At 45.3% G+C, this 16,350-nt stretch overlaps 1 protein-coding gene across 2 annotated transcripts in view; it reads right to left on the minus strand.

Annotated features, from left to right (window-relative positions):
* The window catches only part of Znf609 (zinc finger protein 609), a 133,651-nt gene that overhangs the window by 9,980 nt on the left and 107,321 nt on the right, over positions 1-16,350 (minus strand). For both annotated transcript variants that reach the window (XM_032910414.1, XM_032910415.1), the window contains 2 exons: positions 4,366-4,453; positions 1,003-3,343 (listed from right to left, as the gene is read on the minus strand). In XM_032910414.1, the coding sequence (XP_032766305.1) occupies positions 1,003-3,343; positions 4,366-4,453 (2,429 nt within the window). The remainder of the gene's footprint in view (positions 1-1,002; positions 3,344-4,365; positions 4,454-16,350) is intronic.

Here is a 16,350-nt window from a genome sequence, read left to right on the forward strand (position 1 = left end):
ACTGCTAATTTCCACACTGAGGAGGCAGAGGCAAAGAGAACTCTATGAGTTCAAGGTCAGCCTGGTTTACAGAGAGTGTAAGCCAGCCAGGAATACATAGTGAGACCCTGTCATGTCAAAACAAAACACCTTCTCAAACCTAAGGAAACGAGATCCTGGGAGAAAAAAGGTAAAGCCACCAGTGGCTCTTCTCTGTGTAAGACTCCTGGGGCAGGGACTCTGGGAACACGACAGGTCGCCTCCTGCCAAGATGTTTATGTTGCTTTGCAGTTATCCCTGCCCCCAGGAGAAAAGGGAAGACCGAGTGAATGTCTGCAACAGGTGTGGGTGTCTGCAGAGACCAGAAGAGAGAATCAGATCCCTGGAGCCGGAGTTACTGAGGTTGTAAGCCACCTGATGAGGGTATTAGGAAGTAGACTTCAGTCCTCGGGAAGAACAGAAAGTACTTTTAACCACTGAGCCATCTCTCCAGCCCCATTGGTTTTAATTTTTAAATATTATTTATTATTAAGAGAACAGGGTTTTGCTAAGTATATGTAGCCCAGGCTATGTAGCTCAGTGTGGCTATAAACTCAAGATAATCTGCTTTTAGCCTCCCAAGTCCTAGGACTACAGGCATGTGTCGTCATAACTGATATCAAAAAAATCCTTTTTAAAGAAACCTGTTAGGTGAGTGCTAAACGCTTCCACCCCACAGAATCCATACAGTGGAACACGGGGCTAGGAGTCTAAATGCTCAGGTTCTTGTCTTGCTTGCTAATGAAGACTCAACTAACTGTAGACAAAATTAAGTTGTCTCATTAGTTCTTCTTTCCTATTTAAGGGAAAAATACCTTTTAAGGAGATAAAAGTGCTTTTTAAAAAACAAAATGTACAGGTTTGCTAACATACAACTTTCCTGCTAATCTCAATTCTATGGAACCCCTACACAAGACAGTGCTGATCTGTGGGGGCCAGAAAGCTCATTAGATAGCACCTTCACGTCCTTGCAACAACAGTTACCTGTCGGTACCAGAGTATTGGATCCACCTCTGCCTGTCGGCCACACTCAGTGCCTGTCTTAGCCTCAGACGCCTCCTTGCCTAGGTGGCTGGCCTCACCCAGCTTTCCTTTAAGGCCTTCAGGGGGCTGGCTGGGGAGTTTTGATGAGTCATCTAATTTGGGAATGATGACAGACTTGGCAGGATCAGTCCCTGGCTCCTTGGCCTTGCCCGGCCCTGACTTCACCAGGTCTGTTAGGCTGGGAGCCTTGGTAAGAGTTGGTGGAATTGACGGCTTTTGCTTCCACTCTTCCTTGAGTGATGCCTCCCGCTCTTTCAGGCCCATCTCTGTCTTCTTGTCTAGTCCCCGCTGGGGCTGCTCCACGCCCTGTCGCTTTTGCTGTTCTTCATACTGCTGCCGATAGGCAGTGTTGGTGCTCAGGAGGTGGGTGTGGTAACTCTGCTCACTGTAGCCATATGGAGGCACGTAGGCATACTGGTTGTAGTACAGGGACTGCATGTACATGTTGGGCCGTTGCTGGATGACAGAGGGCTGCTGACTAGAACTGCTCAGCTCAGGCTTCTTTTCCTCACAGACATCATTCTTTACTTTCCCTTCTATGTTCTCAGGTTCCTCATCCTTCTTTGTCTTTAGGGCCTGGCCCTCCATTCCTGCCTGGCTGCTTGAGGGGAGAGCCCCTGGGCTGGACTGTGCATAGCCTGGAGAGTAGTAACTTTCAAAGCCTTGATAATATGCTGAGTCTTTGCTCTGCGGCTGAGGGGGGAAAAGTGTTTTCTTAGCCCCTTCTTTAACCAGCTGTTCAGGGTCCTTGGACTTGGCACTGTCCACCTTGCCCTCCCCATCCTCCCCAGCATCAGAGATGTCAGAGTAGGCAGGGCTATTGGTTTTGACTGAGCTGGCTTCAGCTCCATTCTGGGTCACTACATGGAGGGGAGTTAGGGGTTGGGTTGGGGTAGTACTATCTAGGCGGCTGCTGCCTCCAATTGAAGGGCTGGGGGCATTGTCAGTAAAACTGTAAATCTTATCAGCTTCAGCCTTGATACTAGCTAATCGGCTCTGGTGGGACTCTGAGGAGCCATTCAGAAGGCCCTCCATTTTTACTCCATCTGCTGCTGATTCTCTGAACGGGCTCTTACCTTCTTCTGCTCGGCATACCTTCCCAGGGGTCAGAGGACTTTCAAGTTCCTTTGATGAGTCCTTCTTTTTTTTGTCTTTCTTTTTCTTGTCCTTGGCAGGGGTCAGGGCTGGGTTGACTGTGAAAGGCTCTCCCATAACAGTGGGCTTGGGCTGAATGGGCTTGAGTTGGGGACTGTTGGGCATTGCTTGGACCACTGTGGTGGTCAAGCCTGAGGAGGACCCTGGGCTTGCTGCTGTGAAGGTGGCTGTTTGGAAAGTGTAGATCTGTTGTGGGGGGATGGCAGGGGCAATGGGGCGGGCTGATTTTAAGCTCTTGGATGGAATCTTTTCAGGTTTCAAACTGGAGGGCTTTTTACATTTTTCTTTTTCCACACACTTCCTTTCCACAGAGTCGAAGCCGTCGTTGCTTGTCTCATCCACTACTGAGGGTCCGTCGTCAGACCCATCATTGGATGAGGCTCCAGGGTCTGTGTCTCCCTCCCCACTCAGTTTTTTCTTACAGAGGCCTTTTGTGCTGAATTTGCTGGAAGGGGAAGGGCTGTGAGGCTCAACAAGCCGGACTTTGGGGGTAGCTGAGCGGGCAGGGGACAAGGATCCTTTTTGTGAGACAGGTGCACCATTGCAGCTGCTGAGGTCTGCGTGGAGGGTGGGCTCTTCTCCATATTCGCTGTCTCCATCAGCTTCTGGTTTGCTGTCATCATCTGTGTGGGCATGAGCTTGGTGGTACTTAAGCCCATTAATGTGCTTGTACTTTTTGTTGCAGTTTGGGTGGGGACAGTCAATCAGGACTGGGGAGGGACAGTTTCTGTCCACAATAGTGGGTTCTACCTTGGTCCCAGGGAGGGGCCCGGTGGCTGAGCCCATGGAATTTGTACGGACACGCTTGCTCCCTTTGGAGTCCTCTGAGCTAGAATTCAGCTCCATGTCTGAAAGAGGTTTGTTTTTCCGCTTATTGGCTGAGGAAGGGCTGGCTTTGACATCCTCAGAGGTGCTGCTGGCAGGAGGGCGATGCTCTGAGGAGTTCTGGCTACCCCGACGGCCTTTGCTATTGGCTCCTGCTCGGGTCTTGCTGTTGCTGCTGGTCCCTTTGCTATCAGAGGCTGTGGCTGTCTCGCTGACCGGCGTGTTACTGTTAGGACGCATACGCTTCCCTCTTCCTCGACCATTGCGCATTTCCAAGTCACTGGTTGGGGAGTCACAGAACCTTGGAAAAGGACAAATAGGACAGGACATTATTAAGGGGAAAACACCCTTTTTTGTGTGTGTGAGGCAGGGCCTACCAGCATGAACTACATCCAACTTTCTTTAATTTGAAGCCCAGGCTGGTAAGGAGCTCACTAAATAGTAAAAGATGGCCTCTAACTTGCAGCCATTTTTCTGGCCAGCTTCCGTTTTAATAACTGTGGTTTCCTTTAGGTACCTGCATGGGAGCTGTATTGAGAGGTACATTTAGGATGTCATTTGTACACTAGTTCTGGATCACCCCTCCATATTTTAGGCTTCTCAAGCCCTAGCACACTGGGTATTAACATTAGGAATAAGGCATAAGAAGACACTGAAATATTAGTGGTTTATATGGTATTTTTATTTTTTGGGATGCTGTTAGAGAATGAATCTGTAAGCCTCATGCAGTATCCTAGACTCAAAGTGTTAGTCTTCTCACACGTTTGGAGACAAGGTATGTTCTGAGGGTTAGCTTCAACTCCCTATTTTGCTGAAGGTGGCTTTGAACTTCTGACCCTTGTGTATCCACCAGGGCCGGGATCACAGGTACAGAGAACTATGGCGAGTTGAGATGTCAACTTAAAGATCAAGCTGCAACTGGAAAGGCCAGGCCCAGTGATTCACACTAATGCCTGTAATCCCAGCACTCGGGAAGCTAAGGTAGGAGGCTCACCTTGGGTTTGAGGCAGCCTGCCTTATACAGTGAGCTCCAAGACAGCCTGGGCTACGGAATGAACTCTTGTCCCAAAGAGGAAAGGAGGAAGGGAGGGAGGGAAGAAGGGGGAGAGGCTGGAAGGAAGGAAGGAAGGAAGGAAGGAAGGAAGGAAGGAAGGAAGGAAGGAAGATGGATATAGCCTGGGATGGTGGCTCAAATAGTGACACAGCACTCAGGAGGCTTCAGTTTGAGGCCAACTGGGGCAACTTTCGTAAGATAAAGGTATAACAGTTCACTGATGATGTGGGGGTTCATACCGATATAAAGTAGACATCTGACGTGCTCACCTTGGGGGTGCCCAATCATGTCTTGTGCAGTCAAGAAGTGTGCCTACGTATGTCTTGTTTCTCCACGTCACATTTACCACCAGCATCCCTGGAAACAAGAAGAGAGGGGTATGGGTGAGACAAACCCCCTGGCCACTGCAAACAATATTCTTTATCCGAGACGCACTCTGATTCCTCCTCTGGAAGTTCAGTGGTGCTCTGGTACCAATGGGCGAGAACTGTTCCATGGGAACTGCCTATAGCACTCCTGGGTCCCTATAGATGGGCAATCATTCAGACTCCGTAGCCTGATCAAGACATTTTTTCTTTTTTTCTGAAACGGGGTCTCATGGATCCCAGCTGTCCTTGAATTCTCTCTATAGAAGCTGAGGATGCTTGAGCCTCTGAGCCTCATTCTCCCACCGCCAAGTGTTAGGACGACAGGAAGGCCTAACACACCCAGGCTTATGCAGTCCTTAGGACTGAACTCAGGGCTTTGTGTATGCTAGACAAGCACTCTCCTGAGCTATATCCTCAGCCCTCCCTAGTTTTTGTAAAGACAGTGCCTTGCTATATATATAGTTCAGGCTAGCCTCAAACTATCTAGTCAAGGATGGCATTGAACTCATGATCCTTCTGCCCCTGCCTGCTGAGTGCTTGGCTTATATGTGTGTGTGCTACCGTGCCTGGCTTAACGCATTCATTTTAACTGAGTTAAAATATTTCAGTGCATGACTTAACGACAATTTATACATTCTTTGTTGCTGGTGTACAGCTTAGGTTGTTTGATATATTTTTACTTAAAAAATACTGTTTTTTAAAATCATTTTTAGTTATGTGTCTATGAACAGGTATGTATACATATGGCTGTAGTTATGACTGTAGTTATGTGTCTATGAACAGGTATGTATACATATGACTGTAGTTATGTGTCCATGAACAGGTATGTATACATATGACTGTAGTTATGTGTCTATGAACAGGTATGTATACATATGACTGTAGATGCTTGATGAAGCCAGAGGTGGTGGATCCCCTGGAGCTGGAGGTGGTTGTGAGTCACCTATTGTTGGGGTTGGGAACTGAACTTGGGTCCTCTTAACCACCACACTTGTTCTCACTCTGAAATGATGCCACAATAACTTATTAAAAGGGGGTCGGGGACTGGGGGCTGGGAATGTGGCCCACTTGGCAGAGTGCTTGTCTAGGACACATAAAATCCTGGTTATATCCCTAGCACCACATGAACTGGGTATTATGGCAGAAACCTGTAATCCACTTTTGGAGGGTGGGATTAGGAGCAATGTAAGTTCATGTTCTCCTCAGTTATACGGCAAATTCAAGGCCAGCCTAGGACACATGATACCCTGCTCCTCACCCCACCGAAAAAGGGAAACAAAGCTTTTGAAGATGTGGCACAACAATATTCCTAAATTTAAAAAGCAGTATAAAAAACCCTAAATACTGACATCCAGGCATGGTAGTGCACATCTGTAATTCTGACATTTGGTGGGTGGAGGCCGGATGATCAGGGGAGTTCAAGGTTACAAAGTGAGCTCCAGGGCTCCACAGAGAAATTATCTTGGAAAACAAAAATGAGGGGGTAGGGGGTAGGGGAGAGTATGAGTGCTAGGGATGCAGTGCAGTGCTTCCCTATGCACACATAGCCCTGATATGATTCCTAACTCTTCCAGAGAGAGAGAGAGAGAGAGAGAGAGAGAGAGAGAGAGAGAGAGAGAGAGAGAGAGAGAGAGTGTGTGTGTGTGTGTGTGTGTGTCTGTGTCTGTGTGTCTGTGTGTGTCTGGGAAGACAGTAGTGTATATGGAACAGTAGGTTCCAAGAATCAAACTCAAGCCAGTAGGCTTGGTGGCAGGTACCCTTACCCACTGAGACATCTCGTAGGAATATCCTTGAACATTTCTTCTTCTTCTATTTTTTTTTTAAAGATTTATTTATTTAATGTATGTGAGTGCACTGTAGCTACTGTAGCTGTCTTCAGACACACCAGAAGAAGGCATTGGATCCCATTACAGATGGTTGTGAGCCACCATGTGGTTGCTGGGAATTGAACTTAGGACCCCTGGGAGAGCAGTCGGTGCTCTTAACCGCTGAGCCATCTCTCCAGCCCATCCTTGAACATTTCTACGAAGGAAATATGAAGCTAATGAACAATGATAAGAGGCATACGTCATTACATTTTTACTTGTTTTTATTTAATTTCTTTATATGTGCCAGAGTGTACACTTGGTGGTCAGAAGATGAACAGCAAGTGCTCTTAACTGCTGAGCCCCTCCCACATTCTTTAACTGTAACTTTTAATTCCTTGGAGTAAAGTTTTTGTAACATAATCAAATATTTCCATCAGTTTATTTACTGATGGCAATTAATGATATGTAGAAATTATTTACTTTTGTGTTATGTTTATTAACCTTTTAAAGCTTCTTCGTTAACAGTTTTCTTTATTTTGTTTTTGAGTCAGGGTTGTAAAACTCAAACCTGCCCATTATATAATCAAGTTGGTGAAGGGTAACCTTGAGTTTATCTTCTGCCTCCACTTCCAAGTGCAGAAATTACAGGCATGTGCCACTATAAACTGTGCTGGAGATCAGAATAAATAAAAATGTAATGAAGAAGAAAAGGAGGAAGAAAAGGAAGAAGAAGAGGAGGAAGAAGTAGAGGAGGAGAAAACTGGGTATGAGAGTGCGTGCTTTTAAATCTCAGCACTTGGGAGGCAGAGACAGAATGAGCTCTGAGTTCCAGGGCTATTGCAGAAAGACTATGTTGCTCCACCCTCCAAAAAAAGTAGTAGTAATTCGGGCTGATGAGGTGGACCCACATGGTGTATGGAGAAAAACCAACTCCTTCAGACTGTCCCTGACTTCTGTAAGTGCTGGGGCCTATGTACATAATAGGTAAAATATAGTAAGAAAAAGACCAAGATCATCCTCCACTGGAGGACCATGCCTAAAACAAAACAAAACAAGAACTGAATTCAGAAACTAAAGTTCAATGAAGATAAGTATGCTATTGAAAGACTAACAGAAGCCAGACCCTCTGGTCCTCGGGTGACCTAGCTATCTAACAGCTTTCTTCTTCTCATTCACCTCTGATGAATGGCATGTAAGCCTGCAAGGGGAGAGGTATTCAAATGGAGGAAAGGTAGAACTGCTATCGATTCCCCTGGTCCTGGTTTCTTAAGGGAATGGACTGTCTTCTAAGAAAGCAAAGTTCTCTATATTGCCAGAGTGAATTCAACTGCATGTCCCCCCTTAGTGACTGCTGCTGTGCTTAGTTTAAACAACAACAGTGCCTGGCATGGTGGCATACACCTTGAGTCCTAGCAGAGGCAGAGGAAGGCGGATCTCTGAGCTCCAGGACTGCCAGGGCTGCACAGGGAGACTCTGATAAAACAGAACAGAACAGAACAAAACAAAACAAAACACCCAAACCCCACAGTGTCCATCTGTGTCTAGACAAGGTAAGCCTAGTCAGACAGGTGCCACATTCATAAAGGTGGACAAGCACAGCTTCACAGAGAACAGACACTATTTCTATTCTTGAAACAGCTGGGTGGATCACATGTTTATAAATATGACTTTTTTCTCTGTTATGCTCTGCAAACCTAAGAGTACTGAATGAGTTTAAGGGCGGGTGGCAAGTTAAGAGAGCTGGCAATGGGGGTTGGGGGGGGAGGAAAGAGGAACACTTCTAACATGGAAAGAGAAAATGGAGGCTTGTTGAAATGTCACAGGAAACACATTTTGCTGAAGTGCAACACTCTTTCAACGAGGTTCTGAGTTGAGACAGCTGGAGAATAAGAGAGGAAGGAAAAAAAAATAACACTTTACAGACCTACTTTCTCCAGCCCTCACAAGCTTTAGGGCAGTGAAAGAAGAAAACAGGTCTCCATTTTTGAAGGGTTCTTATTTTTCAGTGTTCACAAAACAAGGAAAGCCTTGGCACAACCACACGGGGCAATTCTGTTATGAGCTGTGCTTTATGTCTCTCTATGCAGTCATCTTCGCCTTCTCTGACGCAGACACAAGAAAGGTGCCCAGGCACCCGGTCCCCACAGGAAGACTGGGACTGGACCTCTCTTCTTTCTTATTTATTTTCAAAGATTTTGTTATATGTGTTTTGCTTGCATCTCTGTATATTACACAGTGCCTAGTACCCAGAGGCCAGAAGAGAGCACTGGATCCTCTGGAAGTGGAATGAGTGACAGACAGTGTGAGCCACCATGTATACTGGGAACAAAAGCAAGCAGAGCTCCTGAGCACTGGGCCATCTCCTCAGATCCTGCTCATCTGCTGTTCTCAGCCGGCCTCACACTGTAATGCTGGCACTGGAGAGCTGCACCTGCGTCTGCCTGCTGTGCTGAGACTTAAGAAAGGTGTGCGCCTCCATGCCTGGGATGCCGGCGGCTTCTTCATTACTATTTTACTCTGTAAACATGGTGTGCATCTGTAGGCACTTGCAGAGGCCTCAGAGGGTGCCGGGTGCCCTCTTCTCTCGTGTTTCATGTTAGTCCTTTGAGGGAGGGTCAGTCCCTGAACTTGGAGCTGATTTTTTTTTTCCAGAAATCTAGTTGTACACTTTTTCTGTTTCAAGAATTAGTTTCTTCATTCCTTTCTTCACTGTGCTCCCACCACCTCCGTTTCCCCTCTTGCTTCTGAGTGGTATACACCAAATTCACTAGGCACCAAATTCAGATTTATCCCTAATGGGCAAGCACTCTATCCCCCTACCTCCCAATACCCCTGGCAGGGTTTCTCTGTATAACAGACTTGGCTGCCCTGGAACTTGCTTTGTAGACAAGGCTGGCCTAGAATCAGAGATCCTCCTGTCTTTGCCTCCTGAGTGCTGGGATTAAAGGCATGTGCTACCACGCCCGGCTTGTTCTACACCCTTAACTGACCTGTATGAGAATTCTAACTCCTTAAGAGGAACAACTGATGATTGTATAAGCTAGAAAGCAGGGGACTTGGGGCATGGCACAGTGAAAATGTGGGCTGAAAAGAAGGAAATAGAACTGGATTTCTGTGTATTTGGTTGGGTAAGAGACAGGCTAGCTTTGAACTTGCTAGTAGTTTTAAGGTTCTGATTCCCTGCTTTCATCTCCCAAATGCTGGGATTATAGGTTTGTACCATCATGCCTGATTTGTCTCATTTGTGTGTGCGTACATGCATGTTGTGTATGTATGCATGGGTGCATCACGGCACAGATGGAGGTTGGATGTCAGTTCTCTCTACCTTGTGGGTCCTGGGGACTGACCAATCTATATTGCTATTTTATATCTAGTTTGTAATATCTATATCCATCATTTAATAATGAATAATTGATGAGTATTGATCACAATTATAATAAACTATTCATAGTTGGTGGCTATGAAAAAATATAGAAACAAAAGATATGGTTTGTGAGCTGGTTCAGCGAGTAGGAGAGCTTGCTGCTCCCAGCATGAAGACATGAATTTGGATTCCAACATACACACAAAAAGCCAAGCGAGGCTACAACACATGGCTGTAACTCCAGCACAATGAGGGAACGCTGAGGCTTGCTGGTTGCCAGCCTAACTCTGGGTTCATCAAGGGACCTCTGTCAAGGTGACAATGTGAAGAGTGACAGAGCAGGACACCGGTGTCGTCCTGGGCCTCAGACGTGTGTAGAGGTACCTGAACTTGTACACACCATACAAACACTCATGTATGTGTATGTACATGCTAAAACATGGTCTCTTATGTGTCTTACAGTTGGGATAAACACACACATACACAATAATGACATGCTTTATGCACATGTAATGACGGAGTAAAGAATACTGTGATCTATACTATATCATGGCATATCTATTAGCGGCTGTGCTGTTAAATTTACAAGAACTATGGTGGTGAAGCTATAAAATGGCATTTGAAATGTTTTTAGGCTTTCCTCTAGATGGTGGTGGAGCAGCCATACTGCCATCTCTATCTCTAGTTTCAATACCTAAAAAAATAAGAGGTAAGGGTTGGCGAGAAGGCTCAGAGGGTAAAAGTACTGGCTGCTAAGCTGATGACCTGGACATGAGCTGTACCAACACTGTAGAAGGAAGAGCTTGCTCTTGTGGGCTGCCTTGTGACCTTTACAGTCACATGTTCCCTTGCTGGCTCTGCTACCAATCTCATAGCCCTTTACCTCCCAGTCTGAAGGAAACGGTGGGAATTACGAACAAGTTAAAATCAGAGATAATGTAGATTGTAGTAGCTTACCAATATATTAAGTTAAAGCAACATTCTATGTGTGGTTTTAAATTTTTATCTATTATTATCTTGTCATGTCATGTATGTTGGGCAGACACATGCCATGGTATGTATGTGGAGGTCAGAGGACAACCTTGTAGTCAGTTCTCTTCTCGCACCATGTGGGCTCTAGGGATCAAAGTCAGCTCAACAGGCTTGCACGGTAAGTGCTCTCCCGGCTGAGAGGTCTCTCGAGACTCTTCGTGTGTTTCCGAACTGTGAAAGTAGGACTGAGTGGTTTTCCCTCTGCTTTCACAGGATTTGTAATACAGAATGAAAGAATGGAGGAAAGAATCAGCAGATGGCAGTACCACAGGCGGTGTGTCCTGACCAGGTCAGGAGATGAAGAGGGTGCCCTGGGCAGTCGATGCATCCGTCCAGATAACCAGACTCCTAAGATGGGTTGTTTTTATTTATTCTTGAGACAGGGTCTCACTGTTTATCCCAGACAGGTCTCAAACTTTTTCCTGCCTCAGACCTCAGACTCCCAAACAGTTGGGATTATCGTCTGTACCACCATATTTGCTTTTTTAAACTCAAGTCTTTTTTTTTTTTTTTTTTTTTTTTTAATTAAAGACAAGGCTACTATATGTAGCCTTGGCTGTCTTGGAACTGTTATTATGTAGACAGATTAGGCTGGCCTCCAACTCTCAGAGATCTGCCTTCCTCTGTGTTCCAAGTACTAGGATTACGGCATGCCTCACCATACCCGGCAACACTAGTAATAATCTTCATTTTCACACATGTGTTTCAAGCATTTGTTGTATGCACTTGATTTTATCTACCCTTCTCTCAATTATTTTGGAAGTCCGAGAAAGAGTGAGGCCCAAGTTTCCAAGCAGGGTATGGATGGGTGCCCGGTCAATGAGACACTGTAGTGCACATTTGGTACTAACTAGAAGTACTGTAGGTGGTATAGAATAATGACCATAGGCTGATGGTGCCTTATGTTGTGATGTTATGACAAAAAAATAAAAAATCAAGTCTGAGCCAAGGATGCAGTGAATGGCCATAACCCTAGTACTTAGGAGACAACACGTTAGAAATAAAGGTCACCTCTCTCTTTCCCTTCTCTCTCTTTCTCCCCTTTGTCTCTGTCGACCCCTCCCCCACAATAAAACAAAAAGCTAAAGGTCACTCTGACTCACATAGTGAGCTTGAGGCCAACCTGGGCTACAAGAACCCAGTGGCACATGCCTTTAATTCCAGTACTTTGGAGGCAGAGGCAGGAAGATTTCTGTGAGTTCCAGGCCAGCCTGGTCTGCTAGCCAGAGCTGCACAGAGAAACCTTGTCTCAAAAAAAATCAAACCAACCAAACAACAATAGCAACAACAACAATAAATCACCTCACAAATCCTAAAGGAAGCAAGGCTGTCTGCTATTACTTGGTACCAATGTGACAGGGAACGACTGTCATTCTACCCATTTTATGGTAAACATGGCTTTACATGGGTGGACATGCCTGTAATCCTAGCAATCAGGAGGCAGAGGAAAGAAGTCCCAGGCCAGGCTGTGCTATTGTACAGTAAGACTGCCTCAGACCACTACTACTGCTGCTTCCTCCTCCTCTTCCTCCTCCTGCTCCTCCTGCTGCTGCTGCTCCTCCTCCTCCACCTCCTGCTCCTCCTCCTGCTGCTCCTCCTCCTCTACCTCCTGCTTCTCCTCTTCCTCCTCCACATCTTCCTCCTCCTGCTCCTCCTCCTCCACCACTTCTTCCACCTCCACCTCCACCATCACCACCATCACCAACACCACTACCACCACCACCAACAAAACAAAGGCAGAGGTCACAAGATGGCTCAGTAGGAAAAGGCAAACAGGAAGGCAAGAGTGTGGAATCTGAAACCCACACGGTAGGAGAGAATTAACTATGGAAAGTTGTCCTCTGGCTGCTGTGTGTACACAAGTATGTGTACAAACCTATGATCTTTCTGTCTTTGCTCCAATGTGCTTGGTTTGCAGTACTGTAGAACTATGTGAGTTCAAGGCCAGCCTGGCCTACAAAAGCAATTCCAGGAGAGCCAGGGTTGTTACACAGAGAAACCTGGTCACACAACAAAACAAACTAAACAAAAACTCTACTCTTATGATTTTATTCATGTGGGTTTGTTCAGGTGCCCAAGGAGTTCAGGCATGGGATTCCCTGGAGCTGTAGTTTATGAAGTTGCGAGATGCTTGACCTGGGCGCTGTGAACCAAAATCAGTGCAAGAGTAGTCTGTACTTCTAACTGCTGAGCGTCTCTCCAGCCTCGCTGGCTTCAAATTCCTGATTTTATTTATGTCTACTGCCAGACAAAATTCGTTATATATTTTGGGATAATTATTCATCTTCCTCTTCTATCAGGACAGCAGTTCTCACCCTGTGGTCATGTCTCCGGGGGTTAGGGCCGGGGTGGGATGAATTTTTCATCTGCATATCAGATATTTATATTACAATACATGACAGTAGCAAAGAAAATAATTTTACTGTTGGGGGTCACCACAACATGGGAAACTATGTAAAGAGTCACACAGCATTAGGAAGGTTGAGAAGCACTGCACTATGAAATGATACATTAGAAGACTTAAGAACTTAACTGTTCTCACATGCAGAGTACGTCTACTCAAGATTCAGATCCCAGGATAATACAACTGAAGTTATGAGAGGGGTCCTCCAGGCCGGGTTCTAGATGGGACACTAATGATTCTATCTAGGCATCTTCTCTGTTACCTCACATTTACTCTTAGTAATCCCCATAGTACTATTTGTCCCACTTTACAGGTGGGAAAATAGAAGCTCAGAGCAATTCTACCTAACAAGTCATTGAGGCCAGCCTGGTCTACATAGGACTGTCTCAAACAAAACAAAACCAAACCCAATTTAAATGTAGCCTCATCAGTCAGATCACCCAAATCAGTATGGCTCTAAAATATTCCAACTGTATTTTTAACTGTGCTGCCTCAAAGGTAGAGACATACTTTCTCAGCTCTCAGGTGCTCAGTATTTTCTGTTGTAGAACACTACACACTCCATGGACTACAGTTGAGAAGACAGTTGTGGACTAGCCTGAAAGACATCAATACCCATGGGTTTATTTTTGGCTGAGAAGCAGTTATTGATTTTATGTTTGACTGCTCTCTACCAGAAAAGAAAACAGCAGTAACAAGGCTGCACACAGGTGGCAAAGCACAAGAGAGGACGCAGGAATAAAGAAGGATTTCCACCTAAGTGAAAAGCAACATGGGACTGAAAGGAAGAGAAAAGTAGGGAACAGGAACCCTGAAGGTCAAGGCTGCAAAGTCATCCCTACAAAGCACTGCGTGCGTCTCCTGTGACTGTGGGGTCCTGTTGACGACATAAGAACAAGATGCAGGGCAGGGATGGCGCTCAGTGGGGAAGATGTCTCCTTAGCAGGATGTGTTCTTGGGTTTGACACTCAACACCAGGTCACCTTTATCCCAGTCCAGGAGGTTCAAGTCAGCCTCTGTTACATGATGAGTTCAAGGCCAACCTGGGACCCTATCTTTGAGGAAAGGCCGGGGGGGGGGGAGCAGAGTTTGAAATTTGAAGCACTAGAAAATTATAGAGGTTATCTTTTAAAAAATTATATATACGGGCTGGAGAGATGGCTCAGCGGTTAAGAGCACCCGACTGCTCTTCCAGAGGTCATGAGTTCAATTCCCAGCAACCACATGGTGGCTCACAACCATCTGTAAAGAGATCCGATGCCCTCTTCTGGTATATCTGAAGACAGCTACAGTGTACTTATATATAATAATAAATAAATAAATCTTTAAAAATAATGTAAGAACTAAGCCAATGGTGATAAATCCTTAACATGGAATGCTATGCAGTTACTCAAAATGTTATCAGAGGCTATTTAACCTTGAGAACGTTCATGGTGTATTCCTCTAAGTAAACAAAGACCTCAAAACATAGAGGAAAGGATCCCTAATCTGTTAAAAAGAAAACGTATGGCTTTGGAATCTCTGGGTGATTTTGTTTATTTAGTTTTTCTAGACAGGTCTTACTTTGCAGCAATGGGATGGTTTTGAACCCATGGCAGTCTTCCTGCCTCAGGCTTCTGAAGGAGAGGACAGGTGAGAGCCACCGCGTCTGGCTTTTATTTAGTTATTTTTAAATACCAGCCCTCCTCACAAAGTAAAGCAAAATACAGGGAAGATTTTTCACTGTTTTAAAAATAAAAAAGGTACCCTAGAAAGCTGTACTTGCTTAGCTGGACAGAGAAATAGAAAACTAACTAAGCCCAGCACCAGTGACTGGTGAGGCTGGAGAGACGGCAGCGCTCATGCTCGTTGCTGACACACACACAGGTGCCAGCTGTCACTTAGTGCACTCCTCTCTCGAGGTTATAAATGCTGTCAGTTTTGATTTCCTAATAAAATATACTCTCCTTGACTATACTTCTTATAATAGAGATCCTTCTAGTCACAACACAACCATCAAAATCCCACTTATGATGTCTGTGTTGTTCCAATTTATTAATTTTTTTCTTTTTACTTTTTCACACGTATGGATGTTTTGCTTACAAGTATGTCTGTGTACCACATGCACACATGTGTGCCTGGTACTCTTGGCAGTCAGGAGAGGGAGTCAGGTTCCCAAGGACCTAGAGGTCTAGCTGGTTGTGGGCTGGGAAGTGAACCCAGGTCAAGTGTAAGAGCTGCCATCTCGCCAGCCTCTCCAGTTTCTTCCTGAAGAAGAATGGCAGCATATCTGTTTGCCAGTATCGAGATGAGATGAGGAAAAGGAGACGACGACAGCCTAACAAAAACCTCTCTTCCCAATCAATACCAGTGACAAATTTTCTGGTTCTCTTGAGACACAACATAGGAAGAGGAAGAGTTCATCCAGTTTCTGGGAACCCAGAGCCATAGTCTAGCCTTGGCTTGGAGCCAGGAATGTTGTGGGTTAGGACTCAGAAGATGGATATGCGACTCCAGGTACCACGACTGCAAAATCCTCTGTAGGGAAACAGAGTAACTGCTTTATTTTCCATACTGTCTCTGGTATGTTTTAATCTAATATCCAATTTTAATATGTTACTAGAGGACGTATAAATTTCTGACCTCATTCATTCCCTCCCTCCCCATTCCTTCCCATTTGTGACAGGGTCTTACTCTACCACAGGCTGTAGCTTGAACTCACTTTGTTCTGGCTGGCTTAGAGCTTTCTGACAACCTTCCTGACTCAACATCTCCAATGCTGCCATTAGGGGGCGAGCCACAGATAACATTGTCAGCTTCAGAGCACTGTTTCCCAGATGTAAAGAAAGGGTAAATACAGCCTTAAAGTCACAAGAGTGAATAGTCTTCAGAACAAACAGAGTTTTGCACAAAAGTAACCAAAACACATCACTTTGAAACCACTGGCACACTTACCTGAAAAAAAATTATTTAAACAGGTACCCACAGGGTTGTAACGCAGCAGGAACCACCAGAAACCGCCATGATTCTGAGCAAAGTATAGTTTCAAATTTGTCTACTGCAATTAAATTATTAGATATGTTTTTGTCATGCTATAAATTCCTTATGTATAAACAGCAAGATCTATTAACTTTTTCCTTGCACACAGGTCATGTGTGTGCGGCTGAAAGCCAGAGGCCGTCTTTGGGGCTGCCCCTCAGCAGCCATCCACTTTGTTTTTTCCTTCCGTCCTCCCTTCTTTTTCTATGTTGACTTCACAGAGACAGGGTCTCTGTGACTTCACAGAGATCCGCCTGCCT

The sequence above is a fragment of the Rattus rattus genome, chromosome 8 (genome assembly GCF_011064425.1).
Source record: "Rattus rattus isolate New Zealand chromosome 8, Rrattus_CSIRO_v1, whole genome shotgun sequence".
NCBI classification, from domain to species: Eukaryota; Metazoa; Chordata; class Mammalia; order Rodentia; family Muridae; genus Rattus; species Rattus rattus.